The sequence below is a fragment of the Chelmon rostratus genome, chromosome 1 (genome assembly GCF_017976325.1).
Source record: "Chelmon rostratus isolate fCheRos1 chromosome 1, fCheRos1.pri, whole genome shotgun sequence".
Taxonomy (NCBI): domain Eukaryota; kingdom Metazoa; phylum Chordata; class Actinopteri; order Chaetodontiformes; family Chaetodontidae; genus Chelmon; species Chelmon rostratus.
Genome location: NC_055658.1, coordinates 30013427 through 30033178, shown reverse-complemented (window position 1 = coordinate 30033178; position 19752 = coordinate 30013427). Strand labels below are relative to the sequence as shown.

General features: G+C 43.7%; 2 protein-coding genes across 2 annotated transcripts; one reads left to right on the top strand and one right to left on the bottom strand.

Annotated features, from left to right (window-relative positions):
* Positions 1–1552: 1552 nt before the first annotated feature.
* Positions 1553–5035, bottom strand: gatm (glycine amidinotransferase (L-arginine:glycine amidinotransferase)). Its single transcript, XM_041941668.1, has 9 exons — positions 4967–5035; positions 3911–4129; positions 3584–3779; positions 2842–3032; positions 2489–2626; positions 2215–2379; positions 2034–2097; positions 1821–1937; positions 1553–1665 (listed from the first exon to the last, which is right to left on the bottom strand). Exons 1-9 carry the CDS (start codon positions 5033–5035, stop codon positions 1553–1555), a joined length of 1272 nt encoding a protein of 423 aa, XP_041797602.1.
* A 4540-nt stretch (positions 5036–9575) lies between these two features.
* zgc:158482 (uncharacterized protein LOC100009650 homolog) lies at positions 9576–19221 on the top strand. The gene is made up of 10 exons (XM_041936005.1): positions 9576–10074; positions 11306–11515; positions 11640–11798; positions 13049–13173; positions 14545–14739; positions 16760–16850; positions 17011–17209; positions 17741–17838; positions 17943–18073; positions 18698–19221. The coding sequence occupies exons 1-10, from the start codon at positions 9591–9593 to the stop codon at positions 18872–18874; spliced, it is 1869 nt and encodes a 622-aa protein (XP_041791939.1). The 5' UTR covers positions 9576–9590; the 3' UTR covers positions 18875–19221.
* Positions 19222–19752: the final 531 nt, after the last annotated feature.

Here is a 19752-nt window from a genome sequence, read left to right as displayed (position 1 = left end):
CTTAAGTTTTTACATTTTATCCCACTCTATACTTCTACTCCTCTCTACTGCAGAGAGGATTACTGTACTTAGTCGACTACAAGTATTTGATTAATCTAGTGACAAGTTACATTTCAGATTAAAAAGTTTCAACCTAAATATATGACCAGCTTCTGAACTATGGTGCATTGTTGTGAATAAAACTACTTAACAGTTTATAAAGTAGTTAAAAAACTGCACTGAGCACACTGAAATGCTGCTAATGCACTATTGCCTTTAAAAATTCAATAATACGTGATTAATTTAACTGTATGACAGCAGTCACTCTGTGTAACGTGTACTTTTAAAACTTTATTTTGCTGATTAGTTAAGTAAAACTTTTGACTAACTAGCAGTATTAATACTTTTACTTCAAAGATCTCAGCACTTCTCGCACCACTGGTGATGTGCATTAAGTCTACTATGTGCATTTTTTTTTAACTAATAGAAGCAGACAAGCACAAACATGGCACACACTTATTTTAATCACATTTAATAATGTTGCACAATACAAAACATCACTTGCATTCCTATGTTGAGCCGTAACGTCCCTTCAGTTCATTGTTTTAGCAGAAATATCCAGGCAGGCTTGAAGTAAACATCGTAAATCCAACTGTTCAGGCAGCAAAGGAATCATAAAACATGAATCTGCACAACAAAACACCTTTTTCGTTATTTGGGCATTTTTGCTTTGCACACAGAAGCAGCCAAGCACTGAGAATGACTAGTAGCATATAACTGGCCCAGATTTGCAATAGAAGAAAACAGCAGAGGCGAAAGGTGTACAATATCTGATATGGACCGCATACTTTTTAAGTAAATATATAAAAACATCTAATTGTCGGGAAATCCAATAAAGAGTATGAAAAATAAGAAATCAATATTGTTTAATGACCTACGTAACAACTTTTATACATTTCTTTAAGTAAAAAAATAGTTTGGAAAAAGAGAGTTAAGGTTTCTGACTTTTCGTGAGGAGGCAGCTTCTGACCTCCTGTGCCCTTTTTTGGTGACTTTCACATACCAAATTGTACCTTGTCCTCAGAGTTATGACTCTCAGATGTACCAGCCATAAACAATTTAGCTTCACAATAGCCAGGCCAGAAATGCAGTTAATATTGAGATTACTGATTGAAGTAAAGTGATCTGAGCATTTTTTTTACGTATATATCTCTGAACAAAGCTGTTTGCAAAGGCACTGTGATGCACAGCAGTGTCATTCAAAAAAGAAAATCCATGCATGTTCACTGATGACATAATGACCCAATCCAGACAATGGACTTTGGCGCCACCTGTCATAACAAAATTACCTCATTATTTCGTGTTCACGGGTTCGCCTTTACAGGAGGCGACACTCAGGTGCACACGTTTCAGATGTGTCCACTTTTTAAAGACAGAAATTGTTTCATTGCAAAGCTTCAGCCTTCATTAACCGGTGTGTACATGCTACACGGTCCACTGACAATTACAGTGGTAATTATATTTAGGACTTAAATCTTAAAAGCTCAATAAAAACTGCCTATTTCTGGCAAGGCTAGTGGAAGTAGGACTGCAGGGTACCACGGCGGCGGACATCGGTTGTCCAGCAGTGGAAGCCACCACCCAGAGAATTGGCATGGCGAATGTTCACCTTTATGGTCTTGATACCTGCAACAACAACAAATTTCTGCATCACTGCACAGCACAGAGGCTTTATTTCCTGAAAATAACCCTTTAAATGAACGTTTTCCTCACAGATGAGTTAACAATGAATGCAAAATGATGCAGAAAGAAGATGGAAGGACTCGAATGTATGAGCTCACCGAGATTCTCAAACATTTTGTGAATGGTGCTTTCATTGGCGTCGACCATAACGCGCTTCTCGTCCAGCATCAGGACGTTCATGGACAGCCATTTGGAGGACATCCACAGCGGGTGGTCTGCACAGAGAGGGAGAGTGTTGTTGTTTTTTTTCTTTTCAGGAAACATTCAACATGCTCTGCTTATGTAAGAGAAGCTGCAGCTCGAGTGCCCACCATCAGGAATCAGAGGCGTTGGAGGTTTCACAACAGTCCAGCCAGCCTTCTTGAACATGTCGATCTGAGTCAAAGGGCAAAGAGCAAGTGTGAAAACGAGGCATGCTTACATATCGGCCCACGGGGGGGACAACACAGGGCATGTGAGCAACGGAAAGCGGCCTCTCCTGTCTTACGGTACCTGGAGGCATGGGCGATCGGGGTTTGACAGCACCAGTCCGGGCCCGATGATGTTAAAAGTGGCATCGATGTGCATGGGGTTCGGGTCCTTGAATGAGATTATGTGGATCTTGTAGTCTGGGGCCAGATGACGACGCATCCACTCAATCCCCATGTAATTTGTAACCTGTAAATAAAGATGAAATGAACATAAAACACTCTTTTATGGAGCTGTGTAAATGGCACAGAGACCTCGACGTGTCATGGCGTGCTTAGAGGTCTGACAGCCTTCATACTTGACTCCTCTGGACAAATAGATCCCTCCCAGCTCGGATGAAATCAGCAGCGTCGAAGCAGGGCTCGTGCTCCGTGGTCACGAACTTCCCCTGGGCGGCCAGCTTGTGTCTGTCCTCCACCGTGTGCATGGGGTAGTCCTGAACGACACCACGCAACAATGATTTACAGTCCGGCGATTACGCAGTAATGCACAGACTCTTGCCACATATAGCGCAATAAATAGCACGAGGCGAAGAGGTCAGAGGTGATAAGAGCAAAACCTAAAAAAAAGGTGTTTTAATGCAGGTTTAACTTTGGCTTGAATGCTCAGCGCGAAGGACGAACGCTATCTCAGATTGAGATAAAGCCCCACCTGATCGTACAGCTCGTTAGCCATGGTGGGTTTGGGAGCAGTGGTCCACTTAGCACCTTTTCTGAAGTACTCCTTGATCAAAGGTCTGTAGGCTCGGTACTCAAAGAAGCGAGCCCTCCAGGCCATAGGAGCCTCGATAATCTCGTTTCCCACAACCATAAGGATGTCTCTGGGCATGGCAGCGTACATGCCTGCAACAGATTAACCGATACACCATTAACTTCCACAGACTATTCCATAAAATTAACACTGTCATCATACACGATTACAAGTGTCTGTGTACAAACTTCACGATTATCAGCAAAACTGTACTTAAAGTATCAAAAGCCAATTATACACTAATTTTAACAGATATTCAAACTTGTGTGTGCTTTAATCTATAAGAATGCATCATATTTCACAAACTGATGATATGTTTTGTGTGCAAAATATGAATCCGTAAGAAACAAGCAACTATGTTGGTGAAATAAATGTAGTCAAAAGCAGAATATGTTTCCTCTGACGTGTAGAGGAGCAGAAGTACTAGTAGAGTAGTGGCATAAAATGGAAACACTCAAGTAGAAGTACCTCAAAATGGTACTTAACTACAGTACCTGTGTGTGCAAGCTCTGTGACTTGTGTCTTACTGGGTTTGAAATGTGAACCACTTCTTTACACACACATTTTAGGCATAATCTGATGCTAACGGGGGCTGAGCGTGTATAGAAAATGCTCATCAGTGAGTCACATCTCTGTTTTTTACCTGACGAGGCGAAGTCTGGGGTCTTGTACTCCGTGGACCAGTCGATGGGTTCCGGCCTCCTCACGGCGACGCCCTCGTGACGCAGAATATTGCACATTTCCTCAATCTCGGCAACGGCTTTTTTCAAGTGGTCCGCAGGAAAAGACTGGCCCCCATACTTCTGGTAGAAGGGCCAGTTCTTCTCATATGTGTTGGCCTGTTGCAAGGTGACAACACGGAGTTAATCTCATGCTATCACCGTTCAATTTAAGTATGATTTTGCAGGGTTTTTTTACGCTCTATCAGCAGTGGCCCACATATAGACGTCATCTTGACACCACAGCTTACTTTCACTTCCACAGTAAAGGGGGGCACATGGGCATTTTCAGCGCGGCCCACGATCACCTCCTCCAGAGGGTCCCATTCATTGTAGCTGCACACGGGACATTCCTGCGGCACGGGCTCAGTAACATGTTCCTCCACGAGTGCACGCTGCGTCTGTGCAGCTGCTGCACTCGAGGTGCTCTGGAAGGCCCTCTGCGCCCATCCAGTCACCGCCCGGCCAAGCTGAGGAGGGAAAAAGAGCGTTTTTTTTAATGTTCTGCAGCCTTTCATTTTCTGCCGTGGGGGTGAGAGGAAGGCCTCCCTATAAGCCACGCCAGTTCTTTAGATTTAACAGACCTTTTCAGGAAAATGCAGTGCATGCATATTTATAAAATCCACTAAACTAAATCATTACCATTGATGTATGCTTGTTTATTTTTCTATTTTATTTTAGATCCAGATATTAAGTTCAATTCTAAGCGATAGAACAACATACATGGCTTGGCTGGCTGCTCACACATAAAAAGGCTAACTTAACAGAGTCAAATGGTGTCGGCTGACAAAAGGAGCACAGTGACCTCAGATATCATCAATAAATGCCTTCAGTTTGTTTGGTGCCAAAGTACACGTGTTATTAAGGAGCATTATCTCCACAGATAGTGCGGCCTCTGCTGGCTCGGGAGCAGCTCCAGTGTCACTGAGTTTGGGAGCGCATCTGTGCCAAACAGCTGTTCACTGTCACTCAGGGACCGATGGAAAAAAAGAAAAGAAAAAAAGCCCTCTCAGCAAATAGAAACAACTCAATCCTTGGAATGAGGTCTGTTTGGTACAATCAGTGTTTCTGAGCCCAAACAGTCGATCAGATTGGATTTGATTTTCGATATTTTGGTATTTTTGTCAACCGAGAGGCTTCAATCAAAGAAAACAGTGAACCAATAAATCAATTAAACTGATCTCAGGTGAAAGGAGCAGCTCAGATGTAGCCTGGTGAAGAAAACGAACAGAATTTCTTTATTCGCGTTGACTGACATGGAAAAAAAAGAAAAGAACGAAAAGACATGAAACCACCATTATACCAACCATGGCTCCGATCAGATGGGCAGCCTCGGCCCCCCTGCTACCTCCTCTCAGACACCTGACTCGCAGCATTGTCCAACGTAATAGTGAGTGTGTCAGTGAAATCACACAGCAGCGCAGGATCCACCTCGCGGTTTGCGCATGAATGGAGACGCGCGGGCTTTATAGGAGCGGGTCTACGTGCCTCTGAGACCATTGGTCGCCTTCATGTTGTGGGGCAACGTGACTTGAGAAAAAGCATTCCTGAAACACAATCCCTTACGCCAGCAAATTCTTATCGACCGGGCTTCCAGCGTTAAGAGTTTGCAAGGAGAACATCTGAAAATGTCTCCAAAATTGGTCTCATTGCGCATCGCTCTCCTTTTGTTGCGCAGAAAAAAAAAATCTAAGCAACAATATGGATCGATTAAAGATATGTTGAAATTAAAAAATAAACTACATATTACTTTGATGGTTCTTGGTTGCACAATAAAGCTGAAATAAAACATTTAAATGATTTCATTCACTAATAAATCAGCAATTCAAAACCTCATTAATATTTCCAGAGTTGATCGCAAAAGAAATCCACTGCTAAAACTTGAACAAACCGACTCAATATCTGCTGTAAATTATCTGTGAGTGGGTGTTACGTGCCACTTTGTCATGCATGCTCATTTAATTGTTTTGAGTCCATCAATATCATCTTGTTGGGGGACATCGGGCGGACGGATGAGCGCACAGCAGAGGGTGAAATCAGAGTCACACACGCCTTGTGTTGCCTGTGTCACCGCCACCGTGGGTCTGGGGTGTGCTTACAAGAGTTTCATAAACCAGACTCCTAACTGACTGCTGACACCGCCTCTGCCTGATGCCCAAGGGGTCCAAAGCATATGCACCGAGGATGCCTTCAGGTCCGCACAGCATCATTCAAATTCGTATTTTATCATTCAAGCATTCATGCAGTGCAAAGCTGTTCTATGTCCCGTATCTCTCCACCCTCCCGTTCCATAGGCGACTGACCCCCACGGGGGCAGCTGACGTGGATACTCTCTTAGACACATCAGCTGGCCGGGCGCTGATTAGCAACACGTGGTTATATAAGCGCCGCGCGTGGCCTCTCCGATTCCTTGATTTCCATGATCAAGCAGTCAGACGTGTGTGTGTGTTGTAATGCGAGTTGTGCATGTTTTATCCTGTGCGCTTTGATATCAGCGCTGCCAGCTTACCTAGTGGGCGGGGGGCCGGCTCCTCTGCATCCCTGCAGTCTTTGCGACACACTGCGGTGGGGGGAAGCGTGTCAGCAGGTGTCCCAGGTGAAAACCGGCCTGGAGGGCGCAGCAGGGCGCGCCTCCAGTCCAAATCCACAATGTCCGACGCGATTGTGAGCATTTATACTGGTGTGTCTGTGTCCACCTGCAATTACACCGCCAAAACGCTTGTTGGCGATAGAGTTCCTCCGTCACTGTGAGTTTGAGTTGGACAGTGAATGGATCATGGTGGAGTTGGGGAATATGAATGTGATGCAACAGTACTTTGACTGAAATTAAGGCAACGCAGGAAATAAAGAAGATGTTGAAGTGAAGGAGGGTCAATTTTCTGTTTTGTGCCATTTATCCCGCATATGTGTGTGCACAATACACCTGTAGAAGCCACTCAAAGGGAAATGAGATTCTAAGCAAACCAATCGCAGTTGTTGCGGTCTGTGATGCTGCGTCATGTAGCTACAATTCCAGAGTGATGCACATCTGTGGCGTAGAGTAAACGAAGAAGCATAAATCAGCCGTAACATCCACATCAGCAGTCTCTCGTGGAATCTGACCCGGTCAGAGAACACTAGTACGTCCATAATCAGTAATAATCAGGAAACGTCAGGAAGACTCCAGCGTCAGGAAGACTCTCTACAGCCCCACCAGCAGGGCCCCGTCAGCTGACTTCTGTGGTTTCGGGTAACCTAGAGGTCTGTTTTGAAACCAATCAGCATGACAGACATAAACAAGGTCAGTGGAGTGTGCGAGGCTGGGGCCCCCCAAGCCCTCCCCTCAGAACCCAGCTCCTCCTTGATGCCTCACTGGACAGTGCCTGTCCCAGGAGACCCTTTGGGCAGACCCCTCAGTGATTTCCAACATAACTCAGGGTTATTGTTTGCCATTACTTCCTCTTGCTAGGCCCCCCTATGCATCTAGGATGCAGTCCTGGGACCCTTGCCACATAAAAGGTTTTTGCATCCTCAATCACCTGGACAGCTGGCTGGGCCTCAGAAATGTCCCCATGTCCCTTCAGTGCATGAGAAATGCTGCTGCTTCTTGCTGGGTGAAGTTGTGGTGGTGCTCCAAGATTAGGCTCGCTCATTTGGTTGTGGATGCAATCCAAAAGGCGTATAAACAGGCAGGCTGGTCCTGGCTTGGGTGCATGCACATTCCATGCAGGACCTCACTACCTCATGGGCCTTATGGCGAGGTGCCCCTCTATCTGAGATTTTCTGAGCGTGGCAGTCTGCACCCCATTCGCCGAGCATGTGCTGGGCTCAGTGCAGCTGAACTTGGCCTCAGAGTGGCGTCTTTTTCTTTCACAGCTAGCCCTGCAACCTGGCAGGCTAAGTGGCCTTCCACCCACTTTGCCCTTAAAGTTTATCGCCTTCAACTGACTATTTTTAGTTCATCTGACTTGAAGTCTTGCAACTTGAAGTTGGTCGAATGACTGTCCAGTTAAAGGCTCAGTAGCTTTATCGAGTTATGTTTGCAGATAAGCATTAGTTAGCATTAGCATACTTCCTTGCATGCATTGTTTGTGGGTTTAACGGCAAAAGGAATCATTGTGTAGCCCTGGTGCTGAACTGGGAAACGAAGCTGACTTTAGCACCCATCAGCCTGACTATGATAAGGAGTTACAAACAGCTAAAACTAAAAACCGAAGAGGCCTGATTTGGATAATGATATTGTAAAGCACTTTATAATTTAATTTCCACTGATCACAGGGGTTTGGCGGCTCGATCCTTCTGTCCACACAAAGCCACCAGCCTTTGTGCTAGCTCGCCGCCGGCGGTGAATGCGTGGTGAGTGGCAAAAACCTTGTAAAGCACTGTCTAAATGTAGCCGTAACGTGTGCTGACATATATGACACACAGACAGCTTTTGACTGACACTTGCTATGAAACTGGTTTCTGGTTTCACTTCCAGACAGGTTTCAACCCGTCATACTGTGTGTGTTTCTGATTGTGTTTCAGCCTGTGTGTGTGCGTGTGTGTGTGTGAATACATAATCCAAATTTTCACACAAGCATGGTCCCATTATCAGAGGTGAAAAATAACTAAGAATATTTACTAAAGTACTTAAATACAAAATTCCAGGTACTTACTTGAATATTTCCATGTTGTGGCAATTTATACTTGTACTTGCACTTTTTACCCCACTGCATTTATTTATTTGTCTGGTTTCAGCCTCTTGACTTCTCATATTTGACAGTGAGTTGTTGACAGTTCTACAAAAGAGATATTTCACCCTTATTAGATGGTTGATAGATGGTTTTATTTAAAAAACAGGACTGTAAGAAGTAAAATGATGAATGAAAAGTGTTTTTTTATAGGGAAAATAACTTTGTTTTATTGTTTTAGCCTTGAAATCGACAATCTTATGTAGAAACAAAGAAAAAAAATCGTATTTTGTTGTGTAAGTTTCTCCAATGTGCGCATGCGCATCATGCAGTGCGCGATGACATCGCAGGAGCGCGCAGATTCAAAATTAATGGAAGCAATGTTGGAACTTAAAACTAAGGCCAACTTTAAAGAATTAAAAATAAATCGCAAAAATAGTTTACTGTTAAACAGAGATAATAACTCGGTTCATCAGTGAACCTGTTGTGAACGTAGGAGAGAGGAGGCGCACGTTAAGAGCGTTTTTACAGTGTGAACGGTTTCCTGCACTAAACCCCGCCGGTGAAATTATCTCCATCATCATCATATGACGGTTATCTTGTGATGAATGCAGTACGAGCAGTGTGAGAGGAAACAATCACGCTCCTGTTCCCTTAATTGACTGATTAATTTGGCAAGCTCACGTCGTACAGCGGCAACTAGTGGCCACTGTCGTCAAAGCAGCGTCTCGGGTAATTAAATATTATAAAGAGAAATAGATGCTTGTTGCCTGAACTGATGATGAGAGAGTGCTGTGTCCAACCCCGTCTTTCCAGCCTTTGCTGAACCACTTCTATCGTGATTCCTTCATCAGCACCAAACCTTCAATGCTTGTCATCCTCACCTTCATCAGTGGTGGAGGGGGTCGAACTGTACTGTACTGTATGACTAATTATGACCAGAAAAAATGACATTTTTCTGTCAGCTTAAATGGTCAAACTCTGCAGAGTGCTCACAGCCTCAAACCTCAACAGATGACCCTGACATCTGGCTGCTAATTTTACATCCTTTATTTGATTATCCTCTAAATGAATCAGTCACCTCCTGCTGCAAACAACAAGCCGCTGCAGCCGAGCGGTATCCCTCCTCCATCATCATCTTCATCTTTTCTGTGAACTGAACTTTCTTCCAGAGGAATTGCTCCGCCCCACTGAGCAAAATCCCTATTTGCAACATTCCCCATTTTGCAGCAGGGTCCGCACTTTAGTTTGCTTTGACAGGACCTGAGGCTTTTAACACATGATGGAGATCTATTTACTTTCATTCATCTTAGCAACTATCCTCATCGTACCTTTCGCACTCAGATCTTTTTCCCCTGTACTCTGGGCGGATGTTGTGTATTTCAGGGATCTGTTGCGGATCTTGGTGACGTTTGTTTCGAGGCGAAGAAGGAGACCCCTCTTCTTTGTTTTGGACCGTTTCTTGGAGCAGACCGCCGCGAGTCCGGACAAGCCGTTCATTGTGTTTGAAAACGAGGGCTACACGTACTCTCACGCGGACAAGAGGAGCAACAAGACGGCCAACGCGCTGCGGTCCCACCCGGGGTACACAGCCGGGGACACCGTGGCGCTTTTCATGGGGAATGAACCCGCCTTCATGTTTACCTGGCTGGCTCTGGCTAAATTAGGCTCTCCGGTGGCTCTGCTCAATCATAACATCCGCACCAAGTCTCTGCTGCACTGCTTCAACTGCTGCAGGGCCAAAGTGCTGATAGCTGCCTCAGGTTTGTGCATTAGGAGCAAAGCTCTGCCTGAAGTGAAGGCAGTTAGGTCTGCTCCATATGTAGCTCTTAATAACAATAATAATAATAATACACTTTATTATTACAGCACCGTTCATGCAGAAGCTGCAGCTCAAAGTGCTTTATAAGAAATAAATCACATGCACCAAGTGCGTGCTTCACATAGAAAAGACAGAATGGACATAAAAACAGATAAAAGAATGATGATAGTAAAGGTCAGACAACAAAATAAGGACAAAGCATCAGATCAGAGCATGTGATAAAAAAATACAGGGAAAAATAAATTACCTAGGATGCATAAAATCAAGTTAAAACACAACATTTTAAAAGAAGTTAAACGCGAGGCAAAGCACAGACGTTTCAGGCCTGCATCAGGAAGTCGCTGCTAGTTAAAGGCTGAAGGGAAGAGGTAAGTTTTTAGCTTTCTGTTGAAAATACTCAGCAGCTTTGGGGCGTAATGGAAAGTTACTTTACATTAATAGTTTATGGTTCCAGACTAACTATTGTCATTCCTCATGGTTCAAGCTGTTTTAGAAGTGGAAGAAGTTGAATTTTACTTCTAAAAACAGCTTGAAAGTCCTTTTTTTCTTCATAATCCTCCCAAAAGACCCTTCAGTAGCTTCTGGCCCATATGGATCACACATCCAGAAATTATTTATTTAATCAGAAGTGCAAAACAACAAAACAATTTATGAACCAATAGAAGCTTCAAATTGTCAGTGTGTGCTTTCATTTAGGCGAGTATTTCCATTTAAGTGGGCCAGATGACTGGTAGAGTTGATATTTTATAGGAGATGTAAAGAGATCCTCTGCAAGACTGATGTAACATGAAAAAGCATGTTTTCGGGTATTTCACTTGGTGGTTTGACTGGGCTCGGTTGTTGTTTTCAGGGGTCTCAAAATAGCCTTTGAGGTTGCTGGAACATCTTTTTAACCAAGACAGAGATGCAATCAGTAGGCTAGTTTTATTCTTAAAATACTGCAGCGCACGTTGTCCTCCAGCCTCTACGCTCAGGTCGTTCTCAGTAACTGCCGTTCACTCAAAGTCAAAGACGACCTTGTTGGCTTCCACAAGGCTTCAATCATACATGCATGCATTTTCTCTAAAGCCGCATATTTCACAGCCAATCCCGCGCAAGTATCTAGACAAGTCAGCACGTGCATCTAAACATAGTATCTCGTGGCTATGATTGTGCTTTGTGTCTCTTTCCAGAGCTAAAGGAATCGGTGGAGGACGTCCTGCCCTCGCTCATCGAGCAGGGCGTCACCGTCCTCCTGATGACCGAACACTGCAACACACCTGGAATTGAGAGTTTCTCCGACAAAGTGGACGAGGCCCCGGACTCCCCGCTCCCTCGATCTCTCAGATCGCACATCACATTCAAAAGCCCCGCCGTTTACATCTACACCTCAGGAACTACAGGTGTCGCTGCATTTGTTTGTTTCTCAGTTTCATGCGATAGTCTGGTTTCCAAGACAACACACTGCACACACAGTTCTTCTTCAGCCTTCAAGGTTCGTGCTGTTCGTGTCTTGTTGTATCTCAGGTCTCCCGAAGGCGGCTGTGGTCAACCAGAACCGCCTCTTAACAGCTCTGGCTGTTCTGTCATCAAACGGAGTCACGCCGAGTGATGTCGTCTACCTCAACCTGCCTCTGTACCACACAGCTGGATTTATTATAGGCTTTATCGGCTCCATTGAGACAGGTGAGACCACTGAGATGCAGCGAAGACGGTCGTGACCTCAAACACTTGGTCAGGCCTGTGTGAGATTCCTCACTGGCTGACGAGTACTTCACTGCCCCAACAGTGAGCTGTAGGTTGTTTTATACGTTTTGGGCTTTGTTACGTGACTGAATAGTATGCATGTATTTATTCCTGACTGAAATAGATTCAAATGCAGAGAAGTCCTAATATAAACTGACACATTGAGTGTTTCGTTATGGTTTGAGGAAATTTAATTAATATAAACAAACCATTCAAAAAAAATGATTCCTGTTTTGGAGATACATGGTTTTCACAGCACAGCTGCAACAGTTAACATGCGATGATTAATCAAGGTGGTTCCAAAATCCGCCCTGAGTCATTTTACGATCATTATTGATCTTACAGCGGCAGGTGTGCGATCCCTCACTGGCTTCCCACCTGCGATCACAGGCAGTTAATTTGATCTGTTGCCGGAGGTCGGCCAATCGCTTGGACCTCAGATCTCTGCAGCGGAGGGGAGGTATATTGCCCCTGGAAGATTCTGCTCATCCATGAAAGTGGGACCCTGTTGCAGGAGCTTCATAAGGTTCTCACACATGACCTAAATATGAGCCGAGTGCTGCGTCGCTGTAAAGTGAAAAGTGACGCCCCTGCTCCTCCTTCTCCCTCTGGTTTCCCTGCTCCCGTCAACCTAAATGAAAGAGTCTTTTGTCACTGTGGACCAGTAAGCTGAACAGAGCCGGGTCAACCAAAACCAGATTACCTCCGCTTTCTAACTGCTTTTTTCTAAATAGGCTAAAGTTCACACCGCTGTTATATGTGTGGGTAAGCAGCCTGAGTGACACACACATATTAGCAGAGATCCAGTAGTGCGCCACAACAACCACAGCCCTGTTGTGCAGCGCATGTAGTTAAATGGCCTGCAGGTTAATACTGTTGGCATGAGTTGAATGAAGTTGCACGCTTGCATGAAGTGCAGTAATTAATCTTTAGCTCAGTCAATTCAGAATACAAATGGGGAGTAGAAAAAACTCTGAATACAGTAGTTAATGCAAAAGTGGTATTCGCAAATCAGTTATGATCAACAATGAATATCACTAATAAACATAATGTCTTTGTTTAAATGGGCATAAGCTGCATCTCTACTTGTATAACAGAATATTTCTGAACTTGGACTGAAACCGAATGCAAATCTGTTGTCACGTCTCCCACAAAAATCTGTTCTCTTTTCTTTCTGTCTTATTTTGAAGGCTCAACGATCATTCTGAAGAGGAAGTTTTCGGCCTCTCAGTTCTGGGACGACTGCAGGAGAAACAGCGTGACCGTCGTGCAGTACATCGGAGAGGTGATGCGCTATCTCTGCAGCACGCCCAAGGTACGAGGATTTTAACGCTTTCCAGCTGTACACATGCCGGCGTTCGGCCCTGCAGAGCTGAGTGCTGCAAAACTCAAAACTGAGCAGCAGTGCGATATGTCAGCATTGTAGGAATAATATTTGTTTTATAGATAAAGAGGTCTGAAGTCCATTTTAAGTTGCTGATTCTACAGTTTAATTATTGAGGGTTTACCCCGTTGTGTTTTCTTTGTAGTGTGGCTGTGCAGCACATGTGACACTCGAAGTGAAATCCAAACCAGTGGCATTCTTTAAGGGCTGGCTGGAGGTTAAGGCGACCCCCCCCCCCTCAGATTAGGTCTTAAAATGAGGATTTCTTAGGACAGAATGTAGCAGTGCAATTTAAGGGACAGCTAAAGTGTATGTAATTGCAGTTTAAGTCACCTGTGGTTGTGAAGGAGCCGTCATATCATAAGCAAACTGTTAAACCTGCTGCCTCACATTTTTAAAAACATCGTTCTAATGTGTTATTGGTCCACACTTGTTTAACAGCCTTAACCTATTCATTGAATACCAGTTTTTTAATCGGTGGAGGGATTGCAACTGTACTGTACAATCCCCGAAGCGCAGCACAGCTGGCTCACCGAAATAGAAATCATTAAATCTCAACGATCGGGTTCCAGCCCCCATGCGTCATGAGCTGTAGGGGTTTGAGCAGCATCAAACATTGTGGATGCATGTAAATAGACATACACACACATAAGGTATTGCGTAGTTGTGAGATCTCTTAAAGATGTACCTGCTGTATTTAGGAGTAAACATTCTGCCTACATGTATGGCCATTCAGAGTATCTGATTGCATCACATGAAGCGCTGTCTCAATTTACTGCGTGACCCTCTGGCAGCAAGAGGAGGTGGTTTGTCTGTATCTGGTCAGCTCTAGGAATAGATGCTGGCCTTTACTCAGGAAGACCATATTGAGTCACTTGGCAGCCAAATCTCTCTGGACTAATATCCAACTTTAGGGTCTCATTTTGTCACAGTGACTCATATTTCTCATACGGTATTTGCATGGTTTTTAGAGAGATCAGTGGTTTTAAGTCAAACTTTTTTCTACTTTGAACTGATTTCTATTATCAAATTCTTCTTAGTTCAGGCAGATTTGATTAGAAATCCTCATTAAGGACCTAATTAGATGGCTGTGGAAATTCTCAAGCACATGAGTTCACATATGTGTGTGTGTTTAAAAGCAGTGCAGTCTCATGCTTTGTACTAAACGCCTCTTCAACGTCCCCGTCACCACTCTTTTTACTGTTAGCCGATTCAAATGCTGTGACTATTTGAATTAGGCACGACATGATTTCTTGGAAAATGCTTTGATCTGTGTGTTGTCATTTTTTCGTGAAAATGCAGCGAGACAATGACAAGGATCATAAAGTAAGACTGGCCATTGGCAACGGCGTGAGAGCAGAGATATGGCGAGAGTTTCTCAGTCGCTTCGGGAACATCGAGGTCCGAGAGTTTTACGCCTCCACTGAGGGAAATGTGGGATTTGTCAACTACGCGGGGAAAATTGGAGCTATCGGACGGGTCAACTTCTTGCATCGGGTAAGAATGAGATTGCAAGAACACAACAATACTTATGAGTATTTTCAGAGCTTTTGACGCATCTCAGAATCTTACAGCACCGTTCACTGGTGGAGATGGTCCTCATTCATTGACTGATTCTGGTGTGAGACTGAGATGAGGTGCAGGCTAGTTCATGGTCCTTGAGTTTAGATCCTTCTCTGTGAACAATCAGAGCCTGATATGTTGGAATCACATACACTCACCGGCCACTTTATTAGGTACACCTTGCTAGTACCGGGTTGGACCCCCTTTTGCCTTCAGAACTGCCTTAATCCTTCGTGGCATAGATTCAACAATGTACTGGAAACATTCCTCAGAGAGTTTGGTCTATATTGACATGATAGCATCACGCAGTTGCTGCAGATTTGTCGGCTGCACATCCATGATGCGAATCTCCCGTTCCACCACATCCCAAAGGTGCTCTATTGGATTGCTATCTGGTGACTGTGGAGGCCATTGTCACGTTCAAGACACCAATCTGAGATGATTCGAGCTTTATGACATGGTGCGTTATCCTGCTCGAAGTGGCTATCAGAAGATGGGTACACTGTGCTCATAAAGGGATGGACATGGTCAGCAACAATACTCAAACAGGCTGTGGCATTGTGCTCAATTGGTACTAAGGGGCCCAAAGTGTGCCAAGAAAATATCCCACACACCATTACACCACCACCACCAGCCTGAACCGTTGATACAAGGCAGGATGGATACATGCTTTCATGTTGTTGACGCCAAATTCTGACCCTACCATCTGAATGACTCATCAGACCAGGCAACGTTTTTCCAATCTTCTATTGTCCAGTTTTGTTGAGCCTGTACGAATTGTGGCCTCAGTTTCCAGTTCTTAGCTGACAGGAGTGTGGTCTTCTGCTGCTGTAGCCCATTTGCCTCAAGGTTCGACGTGTTGTGCGTTCAGAGATGCTCTTCTGCAAACCTCGGTTGTAACGAGTGGTTATTTGAGTTACTGTTGCCTTTCTATCAGCTCGAACCAGTCTGGCCATTCTCCTCTGACCTCTGGCATCAACAAGGCATTTTCAACCACAGAACTGCCGCTCACTAGATATTTTCTCTTTTTCGGACCATTCTCTGTAAACCCTGGAGATGGTTGTGCATGAAAATCCCAGTAGATCAGCAGTTTCTGAAATACAGTTTCTGGCACCAACAACCATGCCACGTTCAAAGTCACTTAAATCACCTTTCTTCCCCATTCTGATGCTCGGTTTGAACTGCAGCAGATCGTCTTAACCATGTCTACATGCCTAAATGCATTGAGTTGCTAGCATGCGATTGGCTGATTAGAAATTTGTGTTAACGAGCAGTTGGACAGGTGAACCTAAGTGGCCGGTGAGTGTATATCATTGATTGAAATCTCATAAAGGTCTAATTATTTTCAAGAAAGGTATCAAAAGGAAAAGTAAGTAACCGTGCTGCAGTAAATGTGTTGTTGATGTTATTGCATTAATATTACTGCTGCATTAATGTGTGTGAGTTGCATCTTACTATCAGCTGCTTTATACACACTTGAGTAGTTTAATCTGCACTCTGCAGCAATGCATCATAGTCTATAAGCTCATCATATATGTGTAGTGTTGTTGTCCTGTGAGAACCACGTATCTCCATGAAAAGCTCAGGAAAAGTCAACTTTTCATGAACTCCATTTCAAAATCACACAAATTTGGAGATACGTGGTTTTCATTGGACAGGAAGGGTATGGAAAATTGTGATCTGAGAGGAACTAGTAACTAAAATTGTTGGACAAATGTAGTGGAGTAAAAAATAAAATATTTGCCTCTGAGACGTTGTGGAGTAGAAGTATGATGTTATATACAATCGAAATACTCAAATTTGTACTTCCTGTAAGTACAGTACTTGAGTAAATGTACTTAGTTATATTCCACCATGAGTAAATAATATGTGAGTTACATGTTTTACTCTGCTCTTGGTATGAAGATGTACTGGGCCCATAATGCAGGACTGGTGCCTTTACTTCCTCCTGCAGAAGCTGTTTCCCTACACTCTGATCCAGTACGACACAGAGCGGGACGAACCGATTCGAGGTGCTAACGGCCTCTGTGTGGAGTCGCCCAAAGGTGGAGAAGCTTCTGCAAATGTTCACATAAATCAGAGCGCTGTATCACACGCTTTCAACCTCATCCACCCACACATGGATCTCCCAGGCAGGGACTGCTTACCAACCAAATCAGGAGCCCGATGGCGGTAAAAGGCATGTCTCTTGGCTTTCTCTTTAAGGTGAGACGGGACTGCTGGTGTCGAAGATCACGGACATCGCTCCGTTTGTCGGTTACGCCCAGAATGAAGACCAAACAGAGAGGAAGAGACTTCGCAATGTTCTCAAGAAGGGAGATCTTTACTTCAACAGCGGAGACCTGATGAGGGTCGACCAAGACAACTTCATTTACTTTCAGGATCGTGTAGGCGACACATTCAGGTACAGAAGATATTGTTTATAGTTTTAAAACTGCGATATCAGCCATATTACACAACTGAGAATGACAGAGGATGAAATGTCACAAGGTCAGTTGAAGAGTGCATTATTAGGTAGATGCAGGATAGATCCACATATAAATAGATATGAAGCTGATCTCTATCTACTTCAATTTACCTGCAGCTAATTTAAGAGAGATTCTGACACTTTTTGTGCACATTTGGGAAAAAAAGAGATCTTTGAGGCACAATCCATGATTATTATACAACACTTTGTCTACCAAAACTATCAAAACTGAAGACCTTTACTAGACAACATAATAGCAATGTTTCTTTCCAGCCCAAAGCACATTGGTTATACGGAAATTATACGGAATGTTTAATATGTTTCCTATTGACCACTGAGTGCAATTTTTCTACAGTCCTGCAGCACTAAATTTCCTGCATGTTATGCACCAGACTCCTTTAGAAAAGCTGTGAAGATCTGGGCAAACGTTTGTTTCCTCACATGCACAGACCTGTAACATGCACACAGGTGGAAAGGAGAGAATGTGGCCACAACCGAGGTGTCCGACATCCTGACGATCAGCGGTTGTCTCAAAGAAGCCAACGTTTATGGAGTCCAAGTGCCAGGTGATGGTCATTTCCTCAGTCTGTTTGACTTTACATGGCACTGATAATGAATTAGCTCATGAAGACAAGTGTTTTATCTGTGTCTATTTTGTTTGGCGATGTAGGGCATGAGGGCCGGATAGGGATGGCAGCTGTCACTGTGAAGGAAGGTGCTCAGTTTGATGGAAGTAAAATATATAACCATGTGGTGAGCTACCTGCCCTCATACGCCCGACCTCGCTTTGTAAGGATACAGGTGAGTTTATATCTGTTTCAAAACAAAGTTAACCCCTTGACGCCTGAATTTATTTAGAATATATTTAAAAATTAATTCTCTGTGTTTTTGTTTCAAATTGATCCTAAATTAAGAGGAGTTCGTTCATTTTTCTGTAGCACATACAATAGATATACATTTAGGTAGGTTCACCAACTAGAATAGGGTTCAAACAAACAAACATGTCCACTTTTTTCAATGCTTAAATGCAGTAAAAACATCTTTTTTGTGTATTCAAAATTCATTTATTTCATCAAAGCAGCCACAAAATTGGCTTAGAACCATTACACTGTAACAACGATTAGAACAGGGGTTCTTTCACTTTGACAGGTCCGACGAGAAACCAGTGCTTGCAAAAGGTTCCTTTAGGTGTGTGTTGAATATGCACAAACCGGCATTAGAGGAAGGCATGCACGATTCGGCTGCAATGTGGATTAAAGCGGTTTGATGCAAATTCGCGACAATCAGCGTTAAGGGGTTAAAAAAATGTTCATACAACTTTGTCAGTACAGGACGATGTGTTTTGACACTTTTGTCATCGTGTTTGCAGCACGCGATCAAAATCAGTGTGCCTGAGTGAGGGTTTTGAACTTTGCTTCCATCTAGAATGCCGTGGAGGTGACGGGGACCTTCAAGCAGATGAAGGTGAAGTTAGTGGAGGAGGGCTTTGATCCAGGACGTGTCCGGGACCCTCTTTACATCCTTGATGATCATGAGAAGAGTTACGTGCCGCTGACGGCTCAGGTCTACAGCTCCATCGTATCGGGAAACATCAAACTCTGAGTCTGCGGTCTCTAACTGTGCGGCTGCGTTGGTACTTTGAAAATGAATCTCCTGCTCTAGTGCTGATATTGAAGCATGAACACCTCAGAATCAGAAGTGTTGGATTCATATCAGGAGCTGGAGTCAGCCTGCAGGAGGAAGAGGGAGTTTGATAATGTTAATATTTACTGGAAAGTAATAACCTAAATTTCATATTTACTAACATAATGACTGCATTCCAGTGTGAGGACTGCTGATTTTACTTTATTTAGTTATTGATAATGGTGTTGAGAAGTGTTCACAGAGCTCTGTGCTTTTAGGTAAGAGGTGAGCAGCATGTAATGGTTTAAGAGATTAAAAGAATTTGTAGAAGATGGCCAGATTTTATATTTATGTGCCAATATTTGTAAATATAAATGACTTTCCTAAAAAAAATTAAAATGATTCCCACTGTCAAACCATGTGTGACTGATTTTAATCATCATAGCCACCAAGGAGGTCAAAGCCAAACTAGAGGTGTGCCGGACCACAAGGTGGAGACACATGCATGTGCTAAAATCAGCAGCAGGCCAAACGCACACAAACACAGATTTATTAGTCTACTTTTGGGATGTATGCGTTTGTGTTTGTTATGCACTGACACGGACAGCACATCTGTTCGCCATCCCACAAACATGAACAAACAAAAACTTTAATGATTAAAAAAAACAGGGTTGCAAACAGTTTCCTTTCAGGGGGGACAAAGTCCTTCCTGCAATCACAGCCATATTGACACTTTTTCACTTGGTAAACAACAGCAAAATCATCCACGCAGAGGAAAATAAATAGAGCACTTTTATTCTTTTATTATCACTCTGCTGCTTCAGATCAAAAAGAGGGAGCGCGCCACAGGAAATTCA